Source organism: Lissotriton helveticus, chromosome 3_1, assembly GCF_964261635.1.
Source record: "Lissotriton helveticus chromosome 3_1, aLisHel1.1, whole genome shotgun sequence".
Taxonomy (NCBI): Eukaryota; Metazoa; Chordata; class Amphibia; order Caudata; family Salamandridae; genus Lissotriton; species Lissotriton helveticus.
The window spans coordinates 1931989801-1932015047 of record NC_136061.1 but is presented as its reverse complement, the minus strand read 5'-3'; the positions used below and the strand labels follow the sequence as shown (position 1 = coordinate 1932015047).

Below are 25247 nucleotides of genomic sequence, written 5' to 3'. Positions count from 1 at the left end.
AGTATATAGGGAGGAGCTGAGTCTAGAGACTTTAGATTTATCCTGAACTGAAACTTGTAACGAAACTCTGGACCTTCGACGTTCTACTTGAAGATAGAAGACTGAAGAATCTCCCTTGTGGTCAAGGAGTGACCACCCTGTACCTACAGGCACCATCCAGCAATCTGCGGTTTACTTTGTCGATGCTCCCGCCGGAGCCCGAGCACAGAGTCCGACAAGAGCCAGACTTCCAGACTTCTCTGACCCCGATCCACAGTCCGTGCAAAGCTGAGACCCGTGGAGGCGACGAGAGACGTGGGGCCGGCAATCTTGAAAAGCCTGCTCCTTGCTATTTGTGCAACTTTTGAGGCACCCTCGAAGTTGTGCATTGGGGATTGAGCAGCCCCAGCCCCGAGCATCAACTGCACTGAAGATCAGCCCTCCACACTCCACGAGTTGTGCGTGGGGCCCTTCTGCATTTTCCTGCTCGACGCGTCTGTCCGGTTACTTGCTCGTTGGCTAGTGGCCTCTGTAACAACGAACCTTTAAATCTACACTGCCTGCCTGGTTGCTCCAGGTGGGCCCCTGCTTCCCTGCAAAGGAGAAGCCCCATAGACCTTGCTGGTCTATCCCGAAGCGAATATTCGATTCCTCGTGGGTTGCATTTGCCAAGGCCTGTTGACTCCAATCCGGAAGCCGACACCGCCAACAGCGAGATCCTTCGTGGGACAGTCTGTATCCAGCTCCTGGTCATCGTGGACGCCCCCATGGTCCACGTGGCTGCAGAGTCAAGCTTCACAACGTCACCTGATTGCTTTGCGACATCGCCTGGTTCCTTACTGGTTCCTTCCTGGTCACTGGCTAGTGACCCAGGCTCTGTCCCCTCTGCTTTCAGGTACTCTTCATCCTCGATCCGCCTTTGGATCCACCCGGACACTTCTCTCCTGGTCGCCTGCAGCATCTTTCTTCAAGGCTCCATAGGATTCAGCGACGAAGCCCGACACACTTTGACACCTATGCACCCGCTTCCTGTGGGTGAGGTAACGCGAGTATTTCGGTACTCCTGTGGGTATTGACTATCTTAGTGTCTAAGTTTCAAGTAGCTTTCTCCTAGTCCATCCGGAAGTGTCCTAAAAGAACTAGTTTCCAATTCTTTCGTTCCCATTATAACTCTATGGTAACTTGCGTGTGTGAAGACACTACACACGCCTCCCGTGGGTCTCCTGCTTCCTAACTCTTGGTAGTACAGCGTAGCCATAGCGATTCCCTAGGCCCTAGGCCTAGCCTTTGTTCGTGACGTGGTCCTTATACCACCTTTTTTAGTATATGGTTTTACGTGCCCCTAGGGCTCTACAGTATTTTGTGGAACTTATTGTATGATAATTGAGTATCTTGTTATGTGCTTACGCCTCTGACCTCATAAAGAGTTCAGAGGGTTGTGTTAGTAGTAAATACATATATATTTTTACATATAACCTGTGTGGTGTCCTTTCACTTGGTATTGAAGGGGTTACATATGGTAAAACAGGTGGCTTCACATGCCCTCTTGAGTTTAGCCTAAGACTGCTTTGTCCATGCTACCCCTAGGATAGCTGGTCTATAAGGTTGACTTTACAACCATCACCATAAGGGTTGTTTGAACTGATACAGGGTGCCCACTAGAATAGTGGACATCACATATCAGGCCAACTTCTCACATAGGGGACTTAGTTTGTGCTTGTTTTTTGTTGGTAGAAAGGACTTTCCATAAGTAAGTTGTAGTGGTTATCTGTTCCAGGGACATAGGCTAGTGCAATTATTAATTTATTTTAAAGGCAAATTGGCTGCTTGTTGCATATTCTATACTTGGGGTCTGATTACGAGTTTTCCGTCTGACTACCCGAACACCGCGGCTGAGTCCTCCAGAAGACCGCAGTGCCGGCGGTCTTCCAACCGTCGTATTACGAGTTGACTTCGAAGTCTGCGTTGTGGCTTGCGGCGGTGGTGAATTTTTTTTCATAGATTTTGATGCTTTTGTGAGCATCTCAATGGCATATGTGTCAAATGCACATATATGCATGATACATGTGAAAATTACAACCTACCCATATGTGGGCAGTCCAGGCGATAAGTATATGGTCCAAAAAGCACTTACCTGTGTATCGCCCAGACAGGGTCCTATTCTTCGGGTTGAAGATGCTACGGTAAAGGGGGGAACTGGAGAAAGGGATCCTCGTGAAACTCTGATGGGAAGAACAGGAAAGGGATGAGTATGCACCCCAAATCCTTCACTTTTGCTGACCTGAAGACGGCACCCCACCTCCATGGTTGGCTCATCGGTGAGACTCCTCTGTTATGCCCTATGGCAGCTGATTTTCCCCTGCCGCAGCTGCAGCAGTCTGTGGATGGCTGGCGGTGTTGGTTGGTTCGACCCCAGTCTTTGCAAAGGCACACCGACAATCTTGTAATATGGCAGTTGGATTGCCGAGCTCGTGGCTGTCGGTGCGCGGCAATTCATGGATCCCCAAACTCGTAATGAGGCACTTAGTGTAGATTGTTGGAGGTGTTTCCAAATGCTTGTGTTAAAATAGTAGTAACAGCCTTGTATAGATGTGTGTGGGTATGGTCTAGGGGGCTTATTACAAGTACGGCGATCCTGGGAAAACCGTACTCGCCGTAGCGGTCCTACCGCACCCACCTCGTCCGTATTAAGAGTGTGGCAGTGGGACTGCCACAAGGCTGCCGCCACTGCTGAAATCAAGAATCCCACTGCGGCGGCAGTCTGAAAAGGTCCTGAATATGCTGCCCGTGCTGATGCCAGCACCACTAAGCATATTACGACATGCATTTCCACTTCCCATTTAATGGGGTGAACACCACGATGAAAAGGGTGGTGGAAATGCAGATCTGGAGGCCATAACAAGGTCCCTGTCCAAATCTGGCCATGGGAGTGCATCCGGGGGATGGTGAGGCACATGTTGTGCCACCCTGGAATTGCACCTTCCACAACCACCACAATTGCACCTTCGTTCGTGCAGGGTGTGTCATGCACAACATGAATCATGCCACACCGTGCAGGAATTTGCTTCAGGCTTTCTCACAATGGCGGTATGCTATTTAGGCCCTCCTATGAGCCAAACATACCACCGACATGAGACCGCCGCCGCACCACGCGCCAGCCCTGGATTCAACTCGGAATCTGGCGGGCCGGTGCACCACGGGCTTGGCGGTCTTCCTGGAACCACCGCGGTAGTGGTCTCAGATGAAGACCGCTAAACTCGTAATTAGGCACTAAGTTTTGTTTGAATTATGGCTCATTCAAAGTAGATTATTATTTTATGTGGAGAGTTGTTTGTTTTAATTTTAATTCGGTTTAGTCGTTCGTAGTAAGTGCTAATTTTGTTTGGTAGCATTGGGTATACAAATGGTATATTAGTGTTTCTCATTATGAGTAAAAATAGATATTTTTAATGGCGTTCCTGGCAACAACGAGCAGACTGCCACCACCCTGGCGGTTCAACCGACGTATTAAGAGTGTGGCGATGGGACCGCCACAAGACTGCCGCCTCCATTGGGATTAAGGATTCCACTGCGGCAGCAGTCGGCAAAGGGCCTGGATATGCTGGCCGTGCTGATGCCAGCATCACTGAGCATAATATAACATGCATTTCAACTGCCCATTTAATGGCGGGGACACCACCATGAAAAGGGTGATGGAAATGCAGGTAAAGAGGCCATGACAAGGCCCCTGGCCGAATCTGGCCATTGCGGTCTGTCTGGGGGGTGGGGTGCACATGTTGTGCCACCCTGGAATTGCACCTTGGTACGTGCATGGTGTTGCATGCTCGACATGGTGAATGCCAGACCTTGCTGGAATTTGCTGCAGGCTCTCTCACAACGGTGGTATGCTGTTTAGGCTCTCCGATGACCCAAACATACCACCGCCGTGAGACCGCCCCTGCACCAAGCGCCTGCCCTGGATTCAACTCGGAATCTGGCGGGCCGGTGCACCACAGGCTTGGCGGTCTTCCTGGAACCACCGCGGTAGTGGTCTCAGATGAAGACCGCCAAACTCGTAATTAGGCACTAAGTTTTGTTTGAATTATGGCTCATTCAAAGTAGATTATTATTTTATGTGGAGAGTTGTTTGTTTTAATTTTAATTTGGTTTAGTCGTTCGTAGTAAGTGCTAATTTTGTTTGGTAGCATTGGGTATACAAATGGTATATTAGTGTTTCTCATTATGAGTAAAAATAGATATTTTTAATGGCGTTCCTGGCAACAACGAGCAGACTGCCACCACCCTGGCGGTTCAACCGACGTATTAAGAGTGTGGCGATGGGACCGCCACAAGACTGCCGCCTCCATTGGGATTAAGGATTCCACTGCGGCGGCAGTCGGCAAAGGGCCTGGATATGCTGGCCGTGCTGATGCCAGCATCACTGAGCATAATATAACATGCATTTCAACTGCCCATTTAATGGCGGGGACACCACCATGAAAAGGGTGATGGAAATGCAGGTAAAGAGGCCATGACAAGGCCCCTGGCCGAATCTGGCCATTGCGGTCTGTCTGGGGGGTGGGGTGCACATGTTGTGCCACCCTGGAATTGCACCTTGGTACGTGCATGGTGTTGCATGCTCGACATGGTGAATGCCAGACCTTGCTGGAATTTGCTGCAGGCTCTCTCACAACGGTGGTATGCTGTTTAGGCTCTCCGATGACCCAAACATACCACCGCCGTGAGACCGCCCCTGCACCAAGCGCCTGCCCTGGATTCAACTCGGAATCTGGTGGGCGGGTGCACCTCTGGCTTGGCGGTCTTCCTGGGACCGCCGTGGTAGTGGTCCCAGACGAAGACCGCCAAACTCGTAATTAGGCCCTTAGTATTATTGTTTGAATTATGGTTTGTTCAAAGTGGATTATTATTTTATGTGGGGGTAGTTGTTTGCTTTAATTTTTATTTGGTTGAGTAGTTCGTAGTAAGTGCTACTTTTGTTAGGTAGCATGGCATATACGAATGGTATATTAGTGTTTCTCATTATGAGTAAAAATAGATATTTTTAATGGCGAAATGTTGGTTCTCAATATTTTTTTTTATTACTTAAGTATAGGAAGGGGATATTTTTTAGAACAATATTTATTTTCTGATATTTTTGTGAATCAATATTGTTAGCATAGATATTATGTCATTGATCCCTGACTAGACATGAATGTAAAGTAAATCATGTGTATGCTAGGAATGGTGCACACATAAAGAAGATACATAATAAATGCACATGTAATATGGCCCTACATTTTGCCATGGAGGGGTTCTGGTGACATAAAAAACCACAAGGTGAATACTGACATTTTCTAAACATCAGCAGAACCCTTAGGCAGCAATATAGGACCATATTAGAAATGTAACCAGTTTTATATTACACGTTTATTTTGTTGCCTTCAGCATGAAAAGAGTGATTTTTGTCGGCGATATTTAACAAAGCTAGAGAGTGCCCCCTTAAAGATGCCTCCAGTTTAGAGGAAAAGGCATGAGGCATAATAAAACCTCCAATCAAGGGTTGCAGGTGACAGTAGCACAGTAGCAGGTGAAGAAAGTTGCCAGTGCACCCTTATACCTGATTACAGTACCCAAGATAGAGCCACAAAGCAAAATACTGGAATCCTTAAGTAAGGAAACTGGAAGAAAAGAGGAGAGAAAACACCACTGAAAGCAAAAAATAGTGAGGAACCCCTCGGACTAAAAACAAGCGTAAGCGTTGCAACAATACCAGCAATTTAGGCAGCGCGTTCAATACCTTCCTGCACACTTTGGACGGAAAAAGAAATCAGATCAAATTGGGAACTAACCGCAGAAGCACTACAACAGTCAGCCATGATTGGGACAAATGAACCGTAAGCCCACCTCATCAAGGGGTGTAACATTCCAGAACATATGCCCAGGCATTCTTACACGTGCCTCCTCAGCTGCCACCCATTCTCTCTGTAAGGATTTTCTCCAATGTTAGGCCTGCAGGCAAAGTCAACCTGCGCACCATCACCTCAATTCTCACAGAGGCCATAATCGATCCACAATGGTAAGTGCTCAGTGGGACATCTCGGTCTCCGCAGGCCCTACTACAACAGTCTCAATGTCTCTGGAGAATCTCCTCACAGCGCCGTGCTTAAAGACTAATTAGCTGGAGGGAAGAAAATCAAACTAAGACTAGGGGGCCCATTAGGATATCGGGCGGATTGCCCCCGCCAGGCTGGCAAGGGCAATCTGCCCGACATCTGCATTCAAATCCCCCCCCCCCCCCGCCATATTAGTATGGCGGGGGGACTTCAACGGACGGAAAGACCGTCCGCCACTTTTCCGCTCCAGTCGCCTTGCGGCCGGGACGGAAAAGGATTAATATGACCACCAGCCATATTACAATGGGCTTAGGGAGATGCCTAAAGGCATGCGGTCTTCATTCTGGGGGCCCCCTGCGGGCTTCCAGAGTGAAGGAGAGGTGGGGGGTGCACACGGGGAGGGTACCTGTGGTACCCCCCTGCATTTGCATAAACAAAGCGGCAGGCACCGCGAGGTGCCTGCCGCTTTGTTTATGCAAATGTAGAAGTGCATTTTTAGCATTGTGGCGGGCGGTGCTGAGAGCACCGCCCGCCACAATGCTAAAAATACAGGATGCGCCCGCCACAGTGGCGGACGCATCCTAATACCCCCCTGCGGGACCCCCACGCTTATGGCGGGCGGTCCCGATTACCGATGGGATGGCGGGCGGACTAAGTCCACCCGCCATCCTAATGGACCCCTTGATGTCCCATTGGATGACGTCAGTACTTCACAGCACAACAATGGGCCCTGGTTGCCGTTAGAATATTCAGGTGTGATTTATTTTCATGAAGAGGATACTAATTAGACAAAGGTCAGTGATGCAACTCAGTAGAGGGGTTTGTGGTTTCATTACCCACATACAGTGCTGTGCTTAGAGATAAATTAGCTGGAGGAAAGGACATCACACTGAACCTTGGTCTCCCATTGGAGGAAATCCGTATTTCACTGGAATGATGTCATATCTGTAAAATAACAGATCCCTGTGGTATACATGTTTAGAAACCACTTTATGTTTTAGCAATACTAGCAGCCAAACATGTATTATGCATTTTTACAGAAATATAAGATGAGGCAATGGATAGAAATGAGCTAAAGGACGACTAATGGGTAAATGGGGAGCAGTATGTTATGGGGGAAAGAAGAGGAAGAGAGTTAGGGAAGAGAAGGAGCTAAGGCTGTGGGTAAGGACTGGGAAAATAAGGCTAGAAAATGCGGTAAGGGAATGAGTGACTATTTGAGAGGAACGAGAAGGGAGAGCCTGAAGGAGGACGGAAAAGCAGATGGAGGGAGGAAGAACTGGTGAATGTAGGTGACGGAGCAAGGAGTGTAGGGCGGAAGCTGGAGAGTAAAGAAACATCGCGAGAGTCAAGGAGGTGGTAGTAGCGCATGTGAGGGAAGAAGTCCAAGGGGTAGGTTGACAGAGTACGGAAAAGCCAGTGATAGAGGTGCTATAGAGCATATATACCAATAGACCCGGTTCAGGCGGGAGACTCACGATTATTTTAAGCCAAACATGGCTTTATTATAGCTGTCTCAACCCGGAAATGTCCTCTCTCTAAAAAAAAAAGCCAAATAAATAGTGGGAAATAAACTGTTCCGATTATTATTTTATATCTCCCACTTTCCTCTCCTAAATGTTGGCATGTATGCTGTAGAGGTAGAGAGGAGTGGGAGATTGGAGAGTTAGGCAAATGACCGGAGCTGAAAGAAGCAGTGGGTGAGGGGAGACCCAACGGGTAACGAAAGGCGAGAGACGGGACGTAAGAAAACGAAAGGGCGGGAGAAGGGGACCCAAGGAAAATGGGCGAGGGAGGGGAGAACGGAGGCAATGCCTGTGAGACAGTGGGAGGCAGGGGAGACATGAAGCCTGCGTGAATCCCCGAGTGAACATGACGCCGCAGCCTCGGCGGCCTCTGCATAAAGCCTGCATTGTTTCCGCTGACAATGGCCTCTCAGCCCCTGCAGCGGCCGACGCTGCCTGAAGAAGCCTCGCGCGGGAACGAGCGCGCGGCTCTTGCAAAGGGTTCAGCAAAACGGAGTTGTGTTCACGTGACAAAGCATGTAGGAGAGAGCAGAGCCCCGACTAGTGCCAAGGGAGTGGGCAGAACCCTTTCCAAACTCAGTGTTCAGGGCGTGAGCATACTTACCACCTAGACAGAGTGCCAAAGAAGGGATGGGTATAGCTTGCATTCTGGAGACAGAGGGGCTGGGGTGTGAGCAAAACCCCTCACTAGAAATGAGTTTTCCAGGCTGTGAGGGAAAATCCTCAGAGTCAGATGCCCAGGCTGAGGGCATATCCTTTACCAGGCACAGGGCGCACATGCTGTGAGCAAAGCCCCTACCAGGCACAGAGGGCCAAGGCTGTGAGCTTAGCCCCTACCAGGCCTATAGTGTCTACCAAGCACGGGTGCATAAACCCCACCTAGACATAGAGGGCAGATTTACCAATATTCCATGCAATGCAGCAGTGCAATTTGATGTGTTGCTGGAAAGTGAGAGGGTTTCGAAGGCCCATGTGTTAAATATCTCCCTCTCAGCCAGCTCCTTTGTATATTATTGACAAGCTAGTCTAAGTTAACAGTTTAGGGATCATTTGCCAAATTTTGCACTAAGGTCTTATTACACCACTAACAAGGCCCAGAGAACTTAGGGCCCAATGTAATGTTTGACAGAGAAGGTGCTCCGTCAAATTGAAGGTCCACCCACCTCATTTAGAGACTTCAGTGTGTCGACTGTGAAGACTACTCCACCTCCGCTGCTGAGGACATGTCTGACGCCCCGACAAAGTAATGGCCATCTGAGGTTTTGCCATTTGCCCCCCATCGCTATTTAGATTAGGCAGACAAATGACAAGTTTTCACTGTGACCCCCACACCATGAGAGAAAACTCTCATGGTGGAAGGCGGGTCTTAGGAATTTTGTTTTGAACATAAAAAAACATTGAAAGTCCGTCAAACTTTCAATACATTACCAGGAACAGCTGTGATGGTGAATCCTGGAGATGCAGGAGATGTCTTCTGGGCGGCAGATATCTTCAAAGTACTCCGCCTCTGCGGCAGTACATACATTGTCCGGCAAACTCAAAATCAGGCCTTTAATGTCCTCTGTTGTTGTGAAAATTGTCCCCTAATGGTTGCGATTACCATCCTAGGATGGGTGTGATTAAAACAGATCTAAATCTCTAAAAGTTTCAATTAGAGATGTCTTCCACGGCTACGCTGGTCCACCTTTAACTTTTCATTACAATGCTGTGAACTGCGAAAAGCATTTGGAAGGCTTCCACAGAAAGTAAAGATTGACATTTCTAGGTCTGGCTTGCCACTGCAGTTGTCAATACCTTATGTGATCAACAAAATAGAGTTTTCAGAGTACTCATAAGAGAGGGGCCAGTGGGTCCACCCACATTTTGGTTGCCCCAGGTACAGGATTTGATTGGGCAGTAGTTCTGTGCATCCACTGAAAATAATGCTTATATTGCACATTTTTTGCTTGTGACAAAGCTTGCATTCAAGACAGCAGAACTCAGTGGGTTATGGCCGCAAGCCATGGTTGTAAGCTTGGTTTGCGTATTATGAAATGTTACGATAAAATCAGTAGACTTGAAGTATTTATTACGAAATGCATATGTTAACATCTATCCATTTAAGGGTTATTACTGTATCGAAAAACCGCAGAGAAGAATTTTGTTACATGGAGTCACACAGATTTCTGTAGCAGACAAGGGTTTTGGTGTTGGTGACCCACCCGAACAAACCATGGGGTCAGAAGATGTGCTCTAGATAATCCTTTTTATGCTCTCTTAGGAGTGATTTTATATTCTATTGACAACGGTAATTTTTAACATATCTGTAATTGTATTACTGTATACCTCATCTTAAAGGTAATGGACCAATTGTTTGGTATGAAAAGTTACGATAAAGGCAGTAGGCCTGACCTATTTATTGTGCAAAAACATATGTTAAAGTCAACGGGCATTTAAGGGTGGATAGTTATAAGCAATAGAGTTGACAGCCACGACTTGTCTAACTGCTCTCTGATACAGGTTACTTACCTGGGATCTCACAGACTATAGCAGAAAGCAAGGATTTTGGTTTTGGTTGCACCCTCTGACAAACCGTCTATACAGAAGATTTGTAATATGAGAATCCTTCTTAGGTCCTCATAGGAGAGATAATATTTTGCTTTGAGAACTGTAATTTTGTAAATATTTGTAATTTTATGGATGATGGTTGCCGTGCAGGTAAGCGTAGGCTCAGTACAGAAGGCCTAAGTTGGTTTTGGGGACAAGCCAACAATAACAGCTATAGAGCTGTTTGGTGTGCTGGGAAAAGTTATGCCACATGCCACAAGCCTGGTCTGTTTATTATGAAAAGTTATGACAAAGGCAGTAGGCTTGGCCTATTTATTGGGAAAAGTATTTGTTAAAGCTAATTGGCCTCTAATAGTGGATTCTTATCATGCTATGCTATAAGCTGGTGACATGTATTTTGTTATGTCTAATTGCACAGATGTTGGTCACCCACTCTGACAGATCCTGGAAGTAGAAGATTTTCACTTTGAGGATTCATGTTATGTCCTACTGTGAACGGTTTTGTTGTTTTGCCGTCTGTAATTGTGTACATATTTGTCATTTATAACCGCATGCATGATGGTTTCCACTTTATGCGCACTTCAGTAGACCTGTGTTTGGTTATAGTATCAAGCCAATGGTAAAGGATACAGGCCTTTTCGGTTCACTGGGAAAAGCTATTTCAGATTCCTTGGGTGTGATCTGTTTATGATGAAAAGTTATGACAAAGCAAGTGGGCTTGATCATACCTATTATGATAAGTATGTGTTACAAACAATTGGGTTTTAAGTGTGGATTGCTATTACACTGTGCTGAAGTTCATATACAGGTATTTTGTTACATGTAATTTCGCTGAATATCGTAGTAGGTGAGGGTTTTTGTGTTGGTGACCCACCCGAACAAACCGCAGGGATGGGGGATTTGCACAATGTTAATCCTTACTAGGCTTTATTAGAAGGTAGTAATAATATTGTACAGTCATTTTGTACATATTTATAATTTTATTACAGTATACTTGATTATTGCCTCATGAAAATCTTATGCCCAACACAGTACGTCTCAGTTGCGTATGGTGGTAAGCCAATAATAAAGGTTAAAGGCCTGCTTGTTATGAAAAGTAATGGTAAATACAGAAGCCTGACATATAAATTGTGAAAAGCATATATTAAAGTCAATAGGTATTTAAATGTGGAGTGTTGTTTTCCCGTATTAAAGCCTGCAAGTAGGAATTTTGTTTCAAGGAATCTCACAGATTACCGTAGTAGAAAAGCTTTTTGGTGCTTGTTACCCTCTTTGACAAACCATAGGCATAGAAAATGTGCACTGTGAGAATCCTTGTTAGACCCTCTTAGGAAAAAAATATTTTTTCCTACTGTAATTTTGTATACTTTTGTAATTTTATGAATGTTTGCCCAATGGTTGCCTTGTGTGAAAGCTCAAATTCAATGCAGTAAGCCTGTCTTGGTTATCGTAGCAAGCCAATGATCACTAGGAAAAGGTATCTTATGTGTCATAGATTTGTTTACTATGAAACTCTGTTCATTATGAAAAATTAGTACAAAGGCAGTAGGCTTGATTTATTTACTATGTAACACATATGTTGAAGTCTGCATCCATGTTACATGAAACCTCACACATTACCTTAGTAGGGAGGATTTTGTTGTTTGTTATCCCCTCTGACAAACCTCTCTGGATAGAATACTTGCACTGTAATAGTTCTTGCTACTATCTCTTCGGAATGCTTGACATGTTTAGCTGTCTCCCAGGATCTTGTAATAAAACAAACAAGTTAATACATCCATCCATAAATATATAACTATATCAATATAGATACATGGAAGGCTTTTGGGTCCGACCTCTTCTGCCATTGGCCTGTCTAAGTGTCACTTATTCTCTGTGTCCATACATGACAGCATACTTCATGGGATAATGGTTAAGTCCACATCAGTCACTGTCTTGCTTTCCATGTGAAAGACCACATTTACTGATCACATGTGCACATCCACCTGAAATTGAATGTGCTTCAGTGTCATTGTTGGCTGTCCAGTCCTTTGGCTTTCAAATTTCTCTTTGTATGGTTCACCTTTCATTTCTTTACTTCTCCTCTTTTATTGAAAATGTTCTTAAGAGGTTACTACAGTTCACGATGGGTGGCTTAATTGCCACTTATTTCATCTGCATGGCGCCGCATACTGCATTGCCACTTCCCCTAAACCAGTTGACCGTTATGGAATGCTTTTGTCCATAGTGTATCATTGTTTTACCATTCCAAGATGGCCAATATGTTGGCTTTAAACGTGGCGGCCATGTTGGCACTTTAAAACAACAATAGACTATTTACAATATCTCTGCAAGATGAACATGTGCTGCTATGTTTAGTTATTACAAGCATATGCACTCTGTGTTTAGAAGGCAGCATGTTTTATTTTTTCAACTTGCATTCTTTTAATTGATCTGGCACATCATTTTGAGTTTTTGTGTGTTTTATTGTGGTTGTGTCAGAGGATGAATACAGGAATGTGTTGGTCCCTTTTATTCTACACCTTTTCGTATTGCCAATGCTTGTTAATGGACGGCTGTAATGGTGATCAGCATCCTAGAGTTCTCCTTGTCTAGTATTTACAAGGAGCCCTTTCCAGGATTATCACAAGGGAGTAGAAGATGGGTCTATTTGCCTCTGGGCTCGTTCATTGTGGGCCCACAGTGCCACTGCTAAATTTATTTTTATACCACAAAAGCAGACCTCCCCTGCTTTTGTGATAGGTTCATCATATAGCAGATAATGTAGGCCGCCACTTAAATGCACCATATGCTGGCGCTGCCTCAAAATATATCCAAGGACATTGTTTTCCTTTTGAGCGAGGTCTTCCTCATGCACCGAAGAGGCCCCACATTGGTCTCACATGAGGATGAGGCCCATCAGTGCTGGAGCTCAAAACTTTGATCAGACGTCCATGGCTGGCACTGTTAAATGTCGGTGTGTTGAACACCAAGGCTGTGTAGTTTTGATTTTACCTCAGGCCTATTTAATCCATTTCTCTTCGTCTAGATGTTCTGTCTTTCTCTTCCTCCTTGTTTCCTCCCTGTGTGTTTTTCTCTCTCCTGATCTGTGTCAAAGTCTAATTAGGAAAAAAATTAGTGCCGGTTCCCAAAAATTAGTACTGCTGACCCCACCTTCAAACACCGGTTCAAAATAAGCACAGGTCCTGCTAAAGCGTTTGCCACATCTAGCCATTTCTAAGAGTGAGGTGCGATACACCATACCCCAGATTAATATGATTCATTCTGTCCCGTTAATGAGCCCTTTATATACATCATGGGCCATATGTATCAACATACCCTTTTGCGATTCCTAAATAGCGATTTTTGAGGAATCGCTATTTAGAAATCGCAAAATGGTATGTATGAAGAAAATCGCTATTTTTTTGCGATTCCTTAAAATTCCTTAATTGCGATTAGCAAATTGCTAATCGCAATTAAGGAATAATTTCCCATTCATTTCTATGGGCCAGGAGGCCCATAGGAATGAATGTGAAATTGTTCTCAATTTGCGATTCGCAATTTGCGAATCGAAAATTGAGAATAATTTCAAGGGTGCAGGAGTGTCTCAAGAACACCCTGCTGCACCCCTGAAAATGACATGTGGGCACATATGGCGCACATACATGCCATAAGGGCATGTATGAGCGGCACATGGCACATTTGGATTTTTGAAAAAATGCTTTTTTTAAAGAATTCGCAACTTACCACCAACTAGAAGTTGGTGGTAATTTGCGATTCCTTAAGGGCATTTTGGAATATTTTTTTCCTTGATACATTGCATTTAAGGAATCGCAAAATTTGCGATTCCTTAAATGCAATCGCAAAATAAGAAATGGCAAATTGTGCGATTCCTTATTTTGCACCCAAATTGTTTCATACATACCATTTAGCGAAAATGGGTTCGCAAACGCCGTTTGCGAACCCATTTGGCCTTGATACATATGGCCCCATGTGCGCCGTTGTGCGGGCCTGAGAGCACTTACGTGAGGTTGTTGGTGTGTGCCTGTAACTGTTTGTTGTCCCGGGGCAGCCAGTGTTTAAGTGGTTATGGCACTGCTGTTTGCCACTGGTATCCCAGGACCTTTACAGGGTGGAGCTAGGGGCAGTCCCATATGAGTGCGGTTAAAAAGACCTGTATCTTTGGTTGAGAATCATGCTGCCACCAACATTAGCAATCTCATAGTCTGGGATGATGAAGTAGTCGCCCAGTGTGGTCTTTTTGGGGCAGCTCACTGTCATCAGAGCCTAGCTCTGCTAACAAAAAGCACAGTACAAACGTGAAGCACTCTCAGACTGTCAAGCTTCCTGGAGGGAAAACAAAGAGCAGGTCATAAATGTACACGACAGGGCAGCACAGTTTTCTATGCGAGGAGTACTTTTGTCCTAACAATGGAACTGTGCTGAGGCCAGAGGTATGACGCTGAAGGTGTGTGATGAAGAGGCTGAATGTCTGTGTTGGATTTCAGAGGTTGAATGTATGAGGCTGAAGGTTTGTAATGCAGATTTGAGGTAATTGGTTTGGAGTGCTGCTCCTAGGCTGCAAGTGTGAAGTAAAGGTCTGCAGCTGCCACTATGGGTCACAGAGCTAACGTTGCAGATGTGTGATCTATCTCTGAGCCCCCAGGTGTGGGATGGAGTGTGGCTCCACACTTGCCGGTAAAACTGCAAGCGTGAGGCTAAGGACAAGCCCACATATGTCTGTAGGAACTCTGAGGTCCCAAGTGTTGTACGTCCTAAGTGTTGCAAATATCTGAGGCTAAATGTGTAGGAGACAGGTCTCAGATAACAGCTATTTAGAACAAGCTTGAGGCTAAAGGTATGTGTCAGTCAGTAAATAATACTTTTATTTGATTTCGTTAAAAATCGTAAAAGATTGTAAAAGCACGTTGTACACAATGATTAAAAATGGTGGTGTGAAAGATGCAAAGGATAAAAACACTGTGTCATCATTACTCATGTGTCAGTGTATTTATATGTGTGGGGCATCCATCTGGAGCAGTAGCCATGCTGATAGTAGGTGAGGCAACAGAACAGGTGTGCTCATGCCATCCTGATTGGGACTTTCCTCAATGCTCTGTTTCTCTGCTCCTCACAGGTGTACAGAGGCAGATTGTGCTCTGTGTGGAGAAGCTCTTAGGTATTGTAGAAGAGCGATATTGTGACTCGCACACCCGGCCGGATGACCAGCAGCGGACCTGCAGCCAGGAACCATGCCCTGCCAGGTGAGCCATGCCAGCACCCCAATCTCTCAGCACCCACATCACCCTAGGGTTGAGACCCAGAGTGTCGGCGCTATGCAGCGCTCAGTGTCCAAGCCATCTAACTTGGCACATACACAACAAAGCAGCGGTAGTCTACAAGTGGCTATACGATGCAATCTCCCATTTGGTTCCAGGAAAAATGTGAAAACATTTAGAAACAGTCCATCTGCCCCACGGGTCTCCCATAAATTTAGAGAAAGGAAGCAGAAATGTCGTAGGCAAAAAAAGATATGGAGATCATGATACAGGGAAGATGAAAAAGTTAAGTACAGAATACTTATTCAAGATATAAAAACACATTATTGAAGAAAAAACTAAATATTGCACAGCAAAAATTAATAATGCTGCAGATTCACCAATATACCTTTTTAATACTTTCCAGTCATTAGTCTATGCCAATTTCTCGACCGACCCTTCCCTGAGCCAGTCCTTCTGTGAGACACTGGTAACATACTTTAAAGATAAAGTTGAAGCAGTTTATACCGAATTTTAATCTTTTAGATCATCGCATGATCTACGGGCTGAAATTTCCTTCCGAGGGGCCAATTACGATGCGCCCGCCATCGCAGCTGCAAAAGGGACCGCCCGCCATGGGTGCGGCGGTCCCGCTATACGGATTAGGATGCGCGCGCCACACTGGCGGGCGCATCCTGTATTTTTACATTGCGGTGGGCGGCAGCACCCGCCACAATGTAAAAATACATGTTTTGCATTTGTTTATACAACGTGACAGGCACCGTGCAGTGCCTGCCACCTTGTACATGCAAATGCAGACGTGCAGCACCCCACCCCCCCACCCTCCTGGGGCCCGCAACAGGCCCCCGAAGGCATTCACCGCCTGTCCTTTTGTGGCAGGATCTCTGCCGAAAAAGACAGGCATTGTAATGCCCACGGCGGTGCCTGCACGGCACTGCTGCCATTGCACCATTGTACCATGTTCTGCAAGGCGGGCGGAAAAGGACCACCTTGCAGGACCACGGCGGACGGTCTTTCCATCCGCCGCAGTACCATTTTATTCCCACCGCCATCCTAATTTGGCAGTGGGAATATTCAGGCTGATGGCAGGCGGATCGCCACCGTAGGGCTGGCGGACTGCCCGCCCTCATGATCGCCCCCCAAGAATCTGAGGGGCCGATTAGCCTGCCATCACAGCTGCAAAAGGGACCGCCCGCCATAGGTGCGGCAGTCCCGCTATATGGATTAGGATGCGCCCGCCACACTGGCGGGCGCATCCTGTATTTTTACATTGCGGCGGGCGGCAGCACCCGCCACAATGTAAAAAAACATGTTTTGCATTTGTATGTACAACGTGACAGGCACCATGCGGTGCCTACCACCTTGTACATGCAAATGCATGGGGGTACCATATATACCCCCCAAGTGCAGCACCCCCCCACAACCCCGGGGGCCCGCAACGGGCCCCCGAAGGCATTCTCCGCCTGTCTTTTTGCGGTGGGATCTCCGCCGAAAAAGACAGGCATCATAATGCCCACGGCGGTGCCTGCACGGCACCGCTGCCATTGCCCCATTGTACCGTGTCTGCAAGGCGGGCGGAAAAGGACGGCCTTGCGGGACCACGGCGAACGGTCTTTCCGTCCGCCGCGGTACCATTCCCATTCCCACCGCCATGCTAATTTGACGGTGGGAATATTCAGGCTGATGGCGGGCGGATCACCACCGCCGGCCCGGCGGTTCTCACCGCCGGCCCGTCGGTGGTGGACCGCCCGCCATTGTAATCGGCCCCTAAGAGTGCTGAGCTTTGCAACTTTCCTCCACTCACAGACAATCAAGTGACTGAGTTAATTATGCATACAGAATCAAGGGTTCCTTCAGACCCTGTTCCATCCAAGATAATGCATAAAATGTCTCATAAAATGCCCCAACACTTAAGATGCTATTAAATAACATTATTAGGGAGGGTTGCTTTCCTGTGGATTGGAAAAAAGCTATGGTGTTACCACTTCTGAAAATACCCTCTCTTGACTCTATGATAGAAAGCAATCATCGACCTATATCCTGATTGCCTTTTCCTGCTAAGGTTGTAGAGAAGCATCTCAACAGAACTGTGTCAGAATATCTGGAGAACAATAATTTTTTGAATGAATCACAGTTCGGCTTTCGATCTGACCACAGCACTGAGACTGCCTTAGTTGCAGTCTCAGAAGAAATCAGGTTCACTATTAACAATGTTCTGATTAATCATCAGTCCTTCTGGACCGTTCCACAGCCTTCGATACTGATAGCCATACAGTTCTTCTGGAGCAGCTAGAGGCAATTGGTATTAAAGGATCTGCTTGTAACCTTCTGTCCCTTGGCGAGTTTAATTCAAGATCTTTTACTCTGCCTTGTAGAGTTCCCCAGGGGTCATCCCTCAACCGTACACTATTTAATATTTATGTGGTATACATTTGTTTGGCTTTGCCACTGCAGCGTACGCTGACGATACCCAAATTGTGATGTTGATCCTTAGTAATGTTGAAGAATTTGCATATTGGTTCAATAACTGAATGCAGTGGCTAAGCGAGCAATGGACCCACGCCTGGGCATACCCTGCCAACATAGAGCAAACAAAGCAAACACAAGGAGATGATTCAACCCAGATCTGTGACTGGGGGTGAGTGTCTGAAAAGTTTCAGCGCTCTGTCCATCAGCTCCTTGTGTTTGCTCTGTTTGCCCTAAGTTGGCAGGGTATGCCCAGACGTGGGTCCTATGCTCACTTCGCCACTGGATTCAAGCTAGCCTTGCTGACGAAGGGTGTTACCCAGAAACCGGTCCCAGGATGCTTGTTTCCGGTTCAGGGAAGATCTGGCTTGGCAGTTCGGGCTGGACTGTTCCCATGAGGCACAGGTTCAAGACTGACTTGCATATAGCTGGGTCTGAACTGATGTGGCGAAGTAAGCTAAAGAATGATGATGGATTCTACCAGATCTGTGACTGGGGGTGAGTGTCTGAAAAGTTTCAGCACTCCGTACATCATCTCCTTGTGTTAACTGTATGCAGGCCATTATAAACTGGATGAGAAGTAACTGAAAACCAAAGAACGGAGGTTCTCCTTTTCGGGAAACAAATCTTGGTGGCCTCTGTCTCTTGTTCCTCTTCCCCTGTCGGTTTCAAAGTAAGAAATCTAGAGGTCATATTTGACGCTGAGCTGTCATTTGTGGAACAAGTCAACAAATTAGCATCCTCATGTGTTTTTTATTATAAAAATGCTAAGGAAGGTGTACCCTTCATTCCACCTGACCTGCAAAATTCAGCAGGCATTTTCCTAGTTTTAGTTAGACTTGATTATTGCAATGCCCTCTATTTTGGCATTAAAAAGAGAACACTAAACAAGCTTCAGATGCTACAGAACACAGCTTGTAGCTTGCTCAAGAAGAATACCAAGTTAAAGCCAGTAACCGCTGCATTGGTGGAGCTTCACTGTCTCCCTGTCAGGAAAAGGATCACCTTTAAGGCCTTATGCCTGGCACATAAAGCACAGCATGGATTTGGTCCTCGGAGGAGCATCACCCCACTTGTCAGAGTCCATCACAGAAAAATAAAATATTAAAACAATAATATCCGTTTATTTTTCTGTGCGTGGTTCTGGCTGACCGTGCCTGCATATGGCCCGGGCCATAACAGACAGGTGTGGGTACTTAAAAGTGTACATGTAAGTTTGGCCGGCTGTCTCAGGCCGGTCAAACAGACATTGGCACTTCTATGTCTCCAACTCAGCTGTGTTCACAGCCGAGTTGGAGAAAAGACGCAGGCTCTCAGGCAGTGTCTGATGGCAGAGCAGGCCGCTCCAACCAATCCTGGTGCTGCTCTCCTAGCATGAGAGCAGCGTATGGATTGGCTGGGCAGCCTGTGCCTTCCCAGAGACTGCCTGGAGTGAAGCACTGAGGCAGCAGTTGGTTTCGGGACAGTGAGAGGTACGTTTTAAAAAATATTTTACTTTTAACATCAATCCCCCTCCCCACCCGTCCCCCCCCCCCTCCTCACGCACCACCTTGTTTGTGTGGTGGCTGCCACTGTCCGCAGTACATTAGAAGTAAATTCTGGTGTTATTCCTCAAAAAGAACACCGAAATCATCCACCTCTAGATCGATGACTGTTTCCAGAGTCAAGAAAGTGGCATGAGGATGTCACAGTTTTGTAAATTCCACCTATAATTTGTGGAATGCCATAAACTTCCATCTTAAATGGCAGGTTAATTTTCTCCATTTTCATAAGCAGCTAAAAACCTGGCTGGTTTCTGCATCACAATAGCTATTCCAAATTCAGTGTTTTATCTAGCCTGATCTTAGGTTGTAGAACATAGTATTAAGCTAGAGCCAAGAAACCTGTGGCCAAACACGCACTTTAAAACATTTAAAATCAATCAATCACAATACTATCAGTTTCTAGATCATGCTATACATACCATGCTTATCCCTTTACAGCTAAGAAAGATGGTAATACATGCACTGGCCACATCACGTCTGGATTATGGTAACTCCCTCTTTCGGGGCGCACCTAAATATGTCATCAAGAGACTACAGGCTGTGCAGAATGCTGCGGTCAGACCTCTGTGCAAGGTCCCAATTCAGGAACCAATAGAAAAGTATCTAAGAACACTACACTGACTACTGATTGAGGCTAGAGGCAAATTTAAAGCACTCTGCCTAACTTACAGAGCCATAAATAACAAGGGACCCTATAAAATCAGAAACCTGGTGGGCCTATATGTCCCCAACAGACATCTTAGATGCGGCACTAAGTGTCTATTAAAAACAACTAGAATAAAAAGAGTGGGGTGGAAGATCTTTCACCCATTGGCATCCAAGTTATGGAATTCAATTATAAACAGAAGAACTGGGGAATGGGGTCTAAGCACAATTGCACCTATCCTTATTATTGCTTTTGTTTTGTTGGTGCCACGGACCGGAGACTCAATATCCCCTAAATCTCCTAGAACAAAAATTGGCCTTACTTTCAATTTAAACACAATTTGGTCCAGCACAGTTATGGAATTCACTAGCACAGGAACTTAGAATCCTAGTTACAAATAAACCTTCAGGAAAAAACTGAAGACATGGATTTTCCATCAGTTCTGCTAATCTCACCTCCTGCTGTCGGCACCGTATTTGACGCTTAGCGCTAGAAAGCCCCTAGGCAGCCATGCGCTCTACAAATCCTTGTAACATAACAGAACATAACTTGGGGCATCCGAATCGTGCAGCAGTTACAGCTACAATTATGTGAGACTTTGACCTCTTGCAGCAGTGCCACCTAAAACTGAGTGTCAGTCCCAAACTCACACTTAAAACCATCAAACCCTTGTTATCTATTCAGCCCATGCATCAACACCTTCACCATGCTGGGGCTGAGAATGCGAGCACAGCAGACCCTTAGCTCGACTGTCATTCAACCCCATCACCAACAGCCCCAATCTGAATATCAGCCTCAACCCCATCCAAGCCTTAGCTCGTACCTCATCCCCTGGAACAGACCCGCAACACAAATACCCTAATTGGGAGCACCAACAATCAGTGTCATTCCTCATTTAATACAAAAAATCTTCAACCTGGGGCTGGAACCCCCAGCTTCTGCACTGTCCTAATGGCTAATGTTATATTACACGAAACAGGCAGCAAAACCATGATCTGCCCAGGACCCAAAGAAAAGGACATTTTTTTCAAAGGATTGTAAGTCAGTAATTGTAAAAAAAAGCACTACTAAAAAAGCCACCATGATGCAGATAGCCACACGTCTGTTCATTTTCACTACTGCCTTTTCTGCGTAAACTGTTAGAAAAACTGGTGCTTTCCCAGTCAAACCAACATCTAGAAGCAAACCATCTCCTGTACACCTCATAGGTTGGGTATCAATCAGGGTACAGCACAAAATTGCTCATCTTATGAGGCCTGGACGACCTAAGAAGGCTTGTAGTATGGGTGTTGGTATCAGAGTACTTGACTACTCATCAGCGTTCGACCAAATGTCTTTTTTTTCAAATGCATTTTTAATGGAAAAGTAAAAGGCAATCATAATACAGAATAACCATCAAATACAGCAATGCGTATGGGAAAAAAAGATTGCAATGTTAAAAGAAGTATATGTGAACAAGAAAATAGATTTCTTGTTTTTATACAAAAAGGAAGGTAGAAAGAGGGTGAAAGAGAGAAGGAAAAAAAGACAAAAGAGGAAAGGAAAAAGGAAAGGACTAGGATGGAGAAGAGTGCAAGGAAAGAAAAGTAGTGAGAGGTCAATCAATCAGGTAGTTTAAGCACGCTACTCACCCGTGAGGGTCTCAAGGCGCTGGGGGCGGCTGGGGGTGCAGCTCCGCTCAGTCGAAGAGCCAGGTCTTGAGGGCCTTCCTGAAGATGTGAAGGGTGGGGGCGCGTCCGATGTTGATCAAGTGCTCGTTCCAGGTCTTGGCCACTATGTAGGAGAAGTTTCTTCCACCCATTCTTGCTCTGCGGGTGTGCGGGGTTTGGCAAAGGCGAGGTCGCCAGATCGGTGGTTCCTCTTAGGTACGTGGAAGGAGATTCTATCGTTGAAATATCAGGGATAGATGTTGTGGAGGCATTTGTAAGAGTGGGTGAGTATCTTGAAGGTTAATCTCTTCTCGACGGGAAGCCAGTGGAGGTTACGCAGGTGTTGTGAGATGTCTTTGTGTCGAGGGATGCCAAGGACGAGTCTGGCTGCGGTGTTCTCTATGAGGTGGAGTTTGCTGAGCAGAGACTTGTTGATCCCGGCGTACAGGGCGGTAACCAGAATAAGTCAGCTTTAATCTTTTGATAAATAGTAGAAGAAGAAACAGAATGTATTCTATGCTCATCACAGATTAAATTCCACAATGAGAGAACAGACAACCTAGAAAAATATTTTCAACAGGAAAGTATTACTTTAAATGCAAGTGCAATGAATATGTCAAACAGTAGTGGTCTAGGACACATAAGAATAACACTAGGAGATAAAGAACCTAGAAAAACATTCTGTAATGTAAGCGGAATATTTCACAGAAAAATCGTTAAGTATCGAGAACAGACTAAATTCCAAAAAGTCTTAATGTCGCAACAATTAAATAGCAAATGTAATAATGAACCATTATATTTAGAGCCAGACCAGCATAAACAAGTAGAGGAGGTATCAAATTGAGCCAGGCGTTCTGGTATAATGGCAGCTCTCTATGATGAATGAAAAAGTGACCAGGTAGTATGAGCAGCTTTGGAAGTTGTAAAACGTTTCAACCATATTTTATCCCAAAATTGGGTGGATAAGGAAAAGGATAAATCGACTTCCATGATAATTCTAAGGCACCTTTGGTTATATTTAAATTTAGAGAAGAAAAGATTTTGTAAATGAGTGCTGCTTTGGGAATCGTATAGTGTGGAGTAATATTAATAAACACATCAGATTCTGGTATTAATGGTTCAGGATTTGTGTGATATTTGGAGAAAAAACATTGAAGGGAATTGGAAATGAATGCATAATACTCTATAAAAGAGTCAGGAATGTGATAAAGTGTTTGTAGATAATCAAATGCAGCAATATACTTATCATTCATGAATTGGTGTACATAGGATATACCTTTTTCTTTCCAATTGAAAAATCGATTATGTGTCTTTAGAAACGTTTACCAAATGAAGGAATGCAAAAAGCAATGTTGAAACAAACAATTGTCAAATAACAATCTATTTCATAAAAAAATAGAATACATTAAATTGAGTTTTTAGATATAAAAGTACAATTATGCATATAATGATAAAGAGAAACCATTCAGCAAAGAACTTTCAAAACAAATCCACATTGTTATAGGTTGATCTTGAAAATAATCAGTCAAGACATAAAATTGTCTTAGAAAGTAGGAATGATATAAATTGAAATTTGGAAATCGAACACCACCTTCCAGTTTGGACACTTGAGCTTAGAGAAGACTTCTAAAGAATTTTAATGCAGATAGAATGCAATTGTGCAAAATAGTAATTAGGAATCTTAAAAGGTAACATGGAAGTCGTATACAAAATATGGAGACAATCATCATTTTGATAGTGTTGAGTCTCCCCAACGATGATAAGTATAACGGAGACAGGATGAGAGTAATGTTTGTATTTTAGATTTTAACATTGTAAAGTTATAAGAGGTGTATCTTGTAGGTTGGAAGAAAACCAAACACCTAAATAGTTAATTTTGGATGGACACCAAGTAAATTAGGGTTGGTAAACATGTATTGATAACAGAGAGAATTCAGGGGTAAGATCTCGGTTTATTAAAATTAAGTTTGTAACCGGAAACAATACATAATAAGGAAATACTTTTCCAAATGGATCCATATAGATCAAGCAATTGAACATATATATTCAAATATCATCAGCATATGTTGAAAGCTTGATCTCCAGAGTGCCATGTTTGAAACCTGATATAAGTGTATTGCAACCAATACATTCCAAAAAAAGGCTCTAAACATAAAACGAATAACAGAGGAGATAGAGGGTAACCTTGTCTGGTACCTCTATGTAAATCAATATAGGGAGAGAAAAAACATTTACGAATACACTAGCATGAAGAATATTATAGAATATAATAATTTGATAAAGGAGATGAACTTAGGTCCAAACCTAAATGACTGAAGGTGGTAAATTAAAATTGCCAATTAACTCGATCGAAAGCTTTTTCACCATCTAATGAAAGAGCTACAAGTGCAGATTTAAATCATTGAGCTTGACTTACAATATTGAAAAACATTCTAGCACTATCTGAAGCTAGTTGTCCTTTAATAAAATTAAATCAGTCAGTTTTAACTTTTTTGCAACATTTAGGATCCTTAGCTTGGTTAGGAATAAAAAAAAATGGTGAGCAGTGCTTTTAAAAAGAACTACTACCTTTGGACTCAAAAATAACAGAGTTGAAAAGTTCTACTAACTTTAGTGTGAAAAGTGAGATAAAAATATAATAAACTCAACTGAAAATCCATCATGGTCATTTGCCTTCTTTTTTTTCAGGAATTTAATTGCATCTAAGACTTTCTGGAGAGAAATATATGCCTCCAATTCAGCAAATGTATCTGCAAGGAAAGGGGGATATCTTTTACAAACCTTTGGAGATTGCGACTGAATGGGGAAGCATCCTCATAATATAGATTTTATAGAATGATTTAAAAGAATAAATTATATCGGCATTGGAAGTTGGTACAGTGCCATCTAATTCATTTAATGGATCCAGTGTCAATACATTCCATTTTGACTTTTAAATAATGAGCAAGCATTTTAACGGCTTTATTTTGACCTCCATTCAATTTAGATTCAATTTTAAGCAGAATGTTACAGGCATCTACAGTAACAAGTTTATTTAGGTCTGATTTAACTTTAGTTAATTCATGAAGCATAGAGGAAAACTTAGAGGTAAAGTAAGCATGTTCAAGTGCCTTCATTTGATTTAATAGGAGGACATATTCAATGGTTGAAATGAAGCTTTAAAAGCGTCCCAATGGGTTGCAACAGATGTGTCATCAGAGTTATTGGATTGAAATAATTCTTCTATGAATGTGTTAGTTTCAGTAATACATTTGGTGTCAGGTAATAATTAGCTATTGAACCTCCATCTACCCATTAAAGAAGCAATATTAGATATATCTAGGGAACCAATATTGGGGCATGATCATATGTAAAATGGTGCCCATTTCAGAGGATTGTAGGAAGGGAAGTAGTAATTGGGTTACTAAAATATAATCAGTTCTAGAGATTGAATTATGAACATCAGAGAAAAAAGAATATTCCAAGTAGTCAGGGTGACAAGTCCTCTAAACGTCAAATATTGGTTTAGAGGTAATTGCTGATTGTAATGCTTTGTGTGAT

At 44.3% G+C, this 25247-nt stretch overlaps 1 protein-coding gene across 1 annotated transcript in view; it reads left to right on the top strand.

The window, feature by feature from the left end:
- The window catches only part of ADAMTS7 (ADAM metallopeptidase with thrombospondin type 1 motif 7), a 625092-nt gene that overhangs the window by 447940 nt on the left and 151905 nt on the right, over positions 1-25247 (top strand). The window contains exon 17 of the mRNA XM_078682968.1: positions 15261-15387. Within this exon, the coding sequence (XP_078539094.1) occupies positions 15261-15387 (127 nt within the window). The remainder of the gene's footprint in view (positions 1-15260; positions 15388-25247) is intronic.